The sequence below is a fragment of the Rhodamnia argentea genome, chromosome 1 (assembly GCF_020921035.1).
Source record: "Rhodamnia argentea isolate NSW1041297 chromosome 1, ASM2092103v1, whole genome shotgun sequence".
Taxonomy (NCBI): domain Eukaryota; kingdom Viridiplantae; phylum Streptophyta; class Magnoliopsida; order Myrtales; family Myrtaceae; genus Rhodamnia; species Rhodamnia argentea.
In genome coordinates this window covers 30,757,357-30,765,967 of record NC_063150.1, presented here as the reverse complement: position 1 = coordinate 30,765,967, position 8,611 = coordinate 30,757,357, and the positions used below count along the sequence as shown (strand labels likewise).

At 42.1% G+C, this 8,611-nt stretch overlaps 1 protein-coding gene and 1 pseudogene across 1 annotated transcript; one reads left to right on the top strand and one right to left on the bottom strand.

Moving 5' to 3' along the window:
- Positions 1–1,995: 1,995 nt before the first annotated feature.
- On the top strand, positions 1,996–3,850 carry LOC115743876 (probable aldo-keto reductase 1). The gene is made up of 7 exons (XM_030678858.1): positions 1,996–2,173; positions 2,257–2,424; positions 2,523–2,729; positions 2,837–3,009; positions 3,131–3,227; positions 3,317–3,473; positions 3,555–3,850. Exons 1-7 carry the CDS (start codon positions 2,114–2,116, stop codon positions 3,761–3,763), a joined length of 1,071 nt encoding a protein of 356 aa, XP_030534718.1. The 5' UTR covers positions 1,996–2,113; the 3' UTR covers positions 3,764–3,850.
- Positions 3,851–4,755: 905 nt separating this feature from the next.
- Positions 4,756–7,280, bottom strand: LOC125314898 (annotated as a pseudogene).
- Between the last annotated feature and the right edge of the window lie 1,331 nt (positions 7,281–8,611).

Below are 8,611 nucleotides of genomic sequence, written 5' to 3'. Positions count from 1 at the left end.
TCCTCCACACCTCTTCTGGCAATGGATTGATGATGCCTCAGTAACGATCTGGCATAGCCAATGCAATACCTGTTCATCAGGATTGTCAAGCCGCGAGATCTCAAGCACAATGACAGCCCAACGTGAACATCCGTCCTATATAAGTCTGCCTTTTTTTCAAATTCGTTAGATGGCTTCGCTCTTCAAGAATGAATTTGTGCGTGCAGATGAAGCTTCCGACATAAATTCAATTTCTGTTGTCACCAAATGCAAACTGTTTCTGGTTTAAGCCACTCCTGTTTTGATCCGGAACTTTTTGCACATGTGTCGACTTGATGATAGATCATCATTTTGCCCACATCAATTAAAGTACACATGAACTTTTTTTCTGTCAAGTCTATTCCTAACACACTCAATCTTGCAATCTGTTTTTTTTTTTGGTAAGGAAATCAATCTTGCAATCTGTTCATAGTTCCTTATTCTAGAAAATTAGTACATGTTTCCTCACATATTCTTAATACAGAGCAAGCACTTAAAATTCCCTGGTTTATGTTCAAGCTATTTTGTGATACTTTATGGCCTCAGTCACATACAGGCATAAAGGCAAGAGAGCCAAAACAATGGGTGACGTGCAGCACAGAACAAGTTGTCTGGTTGAAACCTTGGAAGACGTATCTCCTGAGAAAGAAACAGAATCAAGAGGTTTAGCAAGGTGGACTAGTGAATGAAAGGATTAAGACCGTGATATGAATAGGAAGTGAACACGACTTTTCTCATCAAGGCATGCCTGAAAACAGAGCAATTACATACAAGGAAACTGTTTGGGCCCTTGCCACCAAAGAACCCCGCCAAGAGGACCGTAAGGAACAATGACGATCCCGAGTTCCCTTCGACATTCGACTAGCCGACCAGAAGAACAACCCCAGTAATTAAGTCCAGCATACTATCACGTTGTTAATGAAGTACCAAATGGTACAAGTTATGAAGGTTTAAAATCTGAAATGTGGCGAGCAGAGTTTCCTCTGTTCTTGTTTTTCAGTTCTGAAAGTGTTAGGACTGCAATATAATGTATGAGATGCTGAAAGGTGAGGTTGGTAACTGCTCTTCTCATCGGGCCTAAATAAACTAGGATACTGTAGCCAAGTTACATTATACGTGACATAAAAGTCCAAGAAAATAACATATGATGTGCTAACTAGGATACCTACTGTAGTAATTTTTTTTTCTGCTAAATGTGAATATAAACTAAATAAAATTATCCACCCACGCATGGCTAAGTTGGTTGAGAGTGTGCTATGTGAGATCACTAGTTCGAAACTCCCAACTCGACTTCGTGACTTAAGTGGGGGGCCATGGCTGGTGGGCCCCCCAAGGTACCGACGCAGGTGTAAGCCGTTGCGTAAACCTAAGAATCCTCGGTATGGTATCCTACAAAATTGTTTGAGAAAAATTATCCAAAAAATCTTAGAATTTTTAATTTTGTCAATTTAATCCTTAACCTTTTAATTATTTATTAATGCAATCCTTTCGGCCAATTTTGGCCGAAAATCATTGACGTGGACATCCTTGCCATACGTGTCGTGGTCAGCGTTAATATGGATAATTTTTATAATTATTTAAATATTTTTTGAACTTTTTGAAATTTTTTTTTATTGGGAGCCGGCGGCCATCGCTCGTGACATACGGGGCGATCCAATTCTTCGAAGTATCCGACGGCTCCCCGGACATCTGCTTCCGCGATGGGTCGTGGGTCAAACACCACTTTTCAATCCACCTCTCGCTATTCATAATTTGACGTGTTGTTGGACCGTGACCCACCAACGTAAGCAGGATGCCCAACGGCTCTACAGCCTCCACGTGTTGTTGGATACTACAAGGTTTGCATCAGCCAGTACGTCACAAGTGCACGGATAAATATCGAGAATCTAGTAAATAGTATAACCAAGTCACGTCATATATGAAGTGACGTACTGGGCGATGCAAAGCTCGAGCAGATGGGTCATGGTCAAACCTTAATTTGAAGTTTCCCTTGCCTTATCCTCGTCGCCTCAACTCCTACAAATATGCACCAGATTTTAACGATCATGAAACCAGAAAAACACAGCAGGTAGCAGCTTCAAGATATCATCTGAAGATGGCCGAGCATCGAGGGGTTCGGATTCCGCGAGTGAAACTCGGAGCTCAGGGTCTTGAGGTTCGCTTTCATGCTGAGATGTATGAGTTGTCGTTTCTTCTTCTTCTGACGACGGTGATGATGATGTTTTCGGATAATTGCAGGTTTCGAAGTTGGGTTTTGGCTGCATGGGACTCACGGGTGCATACAATGATCCTGTCCCGGAGGAAGTCGGCATATCGATCATCACCGACGCGTTCGCCAAGGGGATAACATTCTTCGACACGTCGGATATATATGGACCCAAAACCAATGAGATTCTTGTTGGAAAGGTAATGTGAAATGAACCGAAACGCACAAAACCGGTAATTTAGTTGATACATCTTAGTTATGTGATTATGAGAAAAACTTGATGATATCATTGTCGCAGGCAATGAAGAAGTTGCCGCGGGAGGAGGTGCAGCTAGCCACCAAATTTGGTGTGGTGAAACGCGGAGCGGAAGATGTACAAGTGACCAACGGGACACCTGAATACGTCCGCTCGTGTTGCGAGTCGAGCCTCCAGCGCCTTGGCGTCGAATACATTGACCTCTATTACGTGCATCGGATTGACACATCGGTCCCCATAGAGGAAACTGTAAGTTCGTTTAGCAGCTCTTTATGCTCGTGGATGATTACAGATGCTCTGAACGGGCTTTAGCGATCAGCTATTAATAAAAACCGAATGGTTTTGAAAAAATGCAGATGGGGGAACTGAAGAAGTTGGTGGAAGAGGGAAAAGTCAAGTACATCGGCTTGTCGGAGGCCAGCCTCGACACCATACGGAGGGCGCACGCGGTTCATCCCATCACGGCCTTACAGATGGAGTGGTCGCTCTGGACTCGTGAAATCGAGCAAGAAATCGTCCCACTCTGCAGGTATATTGCTGTTGGCCTCCATCAGAGCAGACTTCGAATCATTTTTCTCCGAAAAACAGCCTTTTTTCTTTGTAGCTTGTTTTCGTTTTCAATCTTTTTGCCGGCCTCTCGAAATTTTCAGGGAGCTCGGAATTGGCATCGTCCCATATAGCCCTCTCGGTCGTGGGTTCTTCGGTGGCAGGGGAGTCACAGAAACTCTGCCTGCAAATAGTCCCCTGGTATGTTAATAGTTTAATGGGCGCTTCTTTCTTCAACCTCTCACATTCATATACACGATGGTCTAAAAGCTTCTTCACTCATTTCTCAGGGAGTGGTTCTTCCTAGGTTTCAAGCAGGGAATTTGGACAAAAACAAGGTTCTTTATGCTCGAATGGAGAACTTAGCGAAAAAGCACGACTGCATCCCTGTACAGCTTGCACTCTCATGGGTTCTCCATCAAGGAGACGATGTTGTGCCGATCCCTGGTGAGGATCGAACTTTTATGACATTCATTAACAGATGACATGAATTGGGATTTCTGTTTTGAGATTATGCGGTTTCTGCAGGAACGACGAAAGTCAAGAATCTCGATAAAAACATTGGTTCCTTGAGAGTGAAGCTTACGGAGGACGACGTGAAAGAGATCTCAGATGCTATCCCGATTGAAGACGTTGCCGGCGAAAGGAGCAATGAGAACTATGTCCGCAACTCGTGGAAGTACGCGAACACGCCCCCGAGAGGTGGGAAACTGCCGGCTTATCAGGATTCTATTTGATTGCGTTGATGAAGCATTGTTTGGCTCTCTGCTCTCTTTTGCTCCATGTAACTGCACCCAGAAAATAAAACTCAAGAATAGCTTATGTAAGAATAAAACCAAAACAGGGAATTCTAAGTTATTGGCTTCTTTTGTGCTCGTGAGCATTTCTTTGCTGGTTTTCTTTCTTTTCTGATACAATAAGATGCCAGAAATCAAAAAGTCAACGGCAAAATTTCGTTCTATGGAACAGACTATGAAATTAAAACTGCCTAGACAAAAGTTGCGGACTCTCTCTGTTGCTCTCTGTGGCGTAACAGCTCGATATGCATCCCTCCGACGGCCTTTTCAGACTCTAGCTGGACAAGTTTGTTGGACGACGGCACAAGCCCTGCAGCTGCTCGCATCCGGAACATACATACCTCCCTTGCTTACCCTTAGTTGACTGGAATTATCATTTCCACTGTGTTGTCATGTAAAACATGTTTCTTTTCTACACCTCTTCTAGCAATGGGCCAATGATACCTCAGTAACGATCTGGTATGGCCAATGCAATACCTGTTCAACAGGATTGTAAAGCCGCGAAGGCTCAAGCACAACGACAGCCCTACGTGAACATCCGTCATATATAAGTCTGCTTTCTTTTCAAATTCCTTAGATGCCTTCGCTCTTCAAGAATGAATTTGTGCGTGCAGATGAAGCTTACGACATAAATTCAATTTCTGTTGTCACCAAATGCAAACTGTTTCTGGTTTAAGCCACTCCTGTTTTGATCCGGAACTTTTTGCACATGTGTCGACTTGATGATAGATCATCATTTGGCCCACATCAATTAAAGTACACATGAACTTTTTTTCTGTCAAGTCTATTCCTAACACACTCAATCTTGCAATCTGCTCATAGTTCCTTATTCTAGAAAATTAGTACATGTTTCCTCACATATTCTTAATGCAGAGCAAGCACTTAAAATTCCCTGGTTTTATGTTCAAGCTATTTTGTGATACTTTATGGCCTCAGTCACATACAGGCATAAAGGCAAGAGAGCCAAAACAATGCGTGACGTGCAGCACAGAACAAGTTGTCTGGTTGAACCCTTGGAAGACGTATCTCCTGAGAAAGAAACAGAATCAAGAGGTTTAGCAAGGTGGACTAGTGAATGAAAGCATTAAGACCGTGATATGAATAGGAAGTGAACACGACTTTTCTCATCAAGGCATGCCTGAAAACAGAGCAATTACATACAAGGAAACTGTTTGGGCCCTTGCCACCAAAGAACCCACCCGGCCGAGAGGACCGTAAGGAAAAATGCCGATCCCGAGTTCCCTTCGACATTCGACTAGCCGACCAGAAGAACAACCCCAGTAATTAAGTCCAGCATACTATCACGTTGTTAATGAAGTACCAAATGGTACAAGTTATGAAGGTTTAAAATCTGAAATGTGGCGAACAGAGTTTCCTCTGTTCTTGTTTTTCAGTTCTGAAAGTGTTAGGACAGCCATATAATTTAACTACCGGCAAAGCGGGATGATCTCTTGCTCGATGTCGCGAGTCCAGAGCGACCACTCCATTTGTGTGGCCGTAATGGGATGAGCCGTGTGCTCTCTTCTTCTGGTGTCGGGGCTTGCCTCTGACAACCTGACATACTTCACCTTTCCCTCCTCCACCAACTTCTTTAGCTCCTCCATCTGCAATTTTTGCAAACTAGCAAATCTTAAGCTCGTTCGAGCAGAGCAATTGCTATCGAACTGATAAGGAACCTGCTAATCAGACTTACAGTTTCCTCTATAGGGACCGATGTGTCGATCCGGTGCACGTAGTAGATATCAATGTAGTCGACACCAAGGCGCTTGAGGCTTGCCTCGCAACACAAGCGGACATAATCCGGGGTCTCTTTCACCACCAGATTGCCGAGTTCCATTTTCACCAAGCCAAATTTGGTGGCTAACTGCACCTCCTCCCCCGGCAACTTCTTCAATGCCTGCACATATGGAGTCGCTCATTTTACACGGTCGCCGAAATTCAATCAGCTAAAGGATTTCAATACTTGGATTTTTCGCACTACCTTCCTGACTAGAATCTCATTAACTTTGGGTCCATATACATCGGATGTATCAAATAACGTCTATGCCCTAGGCGAACGCGTCAACGATGATCAACCTGCCGACTTCCTCAGGGACCGGATCGTTGTAAACTCCCGTCAGTCCCATGCAGCCAAAACCCAACTTGGAAACCTGCAATCGCTCAGAAACAAAAGAAGAAGATTCTCATATATTCGAGCAAGAAGCTGCCATTGCGAGCCATCAAATGAATCTACACCTCGAGACCCTGAGTCCCGAGTTTCACTCGGGGAATCCGAGGCCATTCTAGGATGCTCTTGCAGTTGCTACTAACTTGTTTTCTCTGGTCTCATTTTCAAGCAAATTCCATTTCCGTCCAGTCAAATATATACAGGAGTATGAGGTGATCAAGACTCGAGATTTTTAGAATGGTTAGTGTTAAACTAAGAAATTTTCCCCTGGAAACCGGATACACAAGTCAGCCGGTTTCCAAGGAAAATGTGAAGGTAGACAAAGCTCTGGCGCACTTGTTGTGAGCTCTGAGTGTTATTTACTCTAAATTAGGGGTGATCGATTCTCTATCTGGTTCGGTTCTTTCCGGAACCGAGAGCCGAACTGCCTGTCCCGATTCCCAATTTTCGGAATTGAGGACCAGACTGAAGGTCCCCGAAAATGTTAAATAGCGAATATGTTCTGAGATTTTACTTTCAACCAACATTAGTCCGTATACGGCTGAAAATGAAACAGTCGTGATTCTTAAAAAACAGGGAAAAACGAAAAAACCGACACAAAACAAAAATAATAATAATGGCTAAGCTGAACTCAAAAACCACAATGACAGCAAGAATAGCCCAGATGGAGCATTGACTAGTGTTCTAGAGAAATTTAGGATATTTAGATATATTCTAGAAAGATTTACGATATTTTATCTAATTATACATATCGATCGAGATTATACATATATCTCTTTTGATAAATGCATATCATTGATTGATTATACATGGTGTTTTTGTTTATTTGATTTCCTTATATAGTGATCTCATAAAGCCTATAAATAGGCTAATGCTATCTTTGTTATTACATATCAAAATATATAGAATTTCTCCGATTCTTAGTTTCAAGTTAGTGTCGGGGCCAAGCTTTTCCGAGGAAGCGCCATCGCAGCCACGTTAGTTTTTCAAGGCGGTGGCCACGACGCCAGCCACACCAACCGCGCCACTCTCGATTTTCTGCCAAAACCAAAGTCCTTGATTGTTGTTCGGAACACTTCCGCTGCTCATTTTGAACCACCATCAGACTTGCCGCCCTCATACAAGCCAAACCCTAAAATTTCATGAGCAACGGACACCGGCATCCTCCACACGCGCTGCCACACGCCACCGTGTCTTGGATCCGGGGAACCCATCACCATTTTGTGGTGATTTGGACATTTTCCACCGCGTATTTTGAAAAACAAGCACCACCCCAAGCCTCATCGCCATCCCCCGACACAATCTGCGAAGTTTGGCCGGTGAGGATGTTAAGGATATTTAAATATATTCTAGAGATATTTAGGATATTTTATTTAATTTCACATATTACTTAGGATTATGCATATATCCCTTTTGATATTGCATATCCCCGATTGAAATCATATGGACGACCTTCCGAGGATGGGTCGTTTAACCATAATATCCTGCAACCAATTCCAGCAATTCACAACCCATCCGAAATCGATCTAAAGCACCTGCATTTGTCACCATTATCGCTCCCAACTGTGCGGTTCAATCTGAAGTTGAGTTATAGCAATAGAAAATTATAGTATTCAAGTAACGTTTTTTAGATGTTAAAAAAATCAATTTCCGGTAAAGTTATCATAGGTGTATCAATTTGAAATTTTTAATGATCAAAATATTAATTTGGAGTAAATGTATCACATATTTACGAATTTAAGATTGTTGATGATATTAACCCTATTTATTAGGTCTCACTCTTGTCATAAACACTTCATTAGTAAATCAATGAATGAAATCGTACTTCGTTTGTTTTTATGTTTTTTTTTTTTTTTTGGGTCGGGAGAAACCGTACTTGTTTAGACACCAAATAAAAAATTAAAAAAAAAAAAGAAGGCTGCATCCAAAATTTCTAATTAAGAATCACTATGCTCGTGACATACTGGGTGATGCAAGCCAAAAGTATCCGACTATTCAGCAAAGTAGAGCTCTTGCGCATCTGCTTACGTGATGGGTCGTGGTCAAACCCTTTTTGAGTATTCATCATTTGGAGTTTTCTTTCTTTGTCCTTGTCTAAATTCCTATAACCCCTATAACTAGGCATGACTTTTGTGATCAGGGGACCAAAAAATACAGCAAGTAGCAACTTCAAGATATCAAATGGATGGAGGCTGGTGGCGCGGGACCATCCCTAGCTCCGTTGGTCCGCCGTTACACACGGAACCGTGAAGTGTTTCTTAAAACATTTCATAAAAAGGTTAATTTGTCGGTCACGCGCTTGACATGATTAGCCCATGGGAATGTTCTCATTTTCGATAACAATTTATATCAAAATATTTTCGCAGACGATGACTGTAGTTTTTGTTTATGTATTTACGTAAGCGATATAAGCGATCATTTTAATCAAAATATTTTCTAAATTATAATTTCTTCGCCGAAAAAACGGACTCTTAATCAAATCATTAATGTAAATTTGCTTTCGAATCAACTTTACGTAAACAGATCACTCAAATAGTTTTTTTTTTTTAGAACTATCCTCGGTGCCACTATATACGTAACGGGTAACGGGGGCTTGTATATTTTTACTCAATATATCATGT

Bases quoted from the DNA above. Each gene is read 5' to 3' on its own strand.
- LOC115743876 (XM_030678858.1), top strand. From the start codon at position 2,114: ATGGCCGAGCATCGAGGGGTTCGGATTCCGCGAGTGAAACTCGGAGCT. The intron at 2,174-2,256 runs GTTCGCTTTCAT...GGATAATTGCAG, and splicing joins TCGGAGCTCAGGGTCTTGAG to GTTTCGAAGTTGGGTTTTGG. The intron at 2,425-2,522 runs GTAATGTGAAAT...TCATTGTCGCAG, and splicing joins ATGAGATTCTTGTTGGAAAG to GCAATGAAGAAGTTGCCGCG.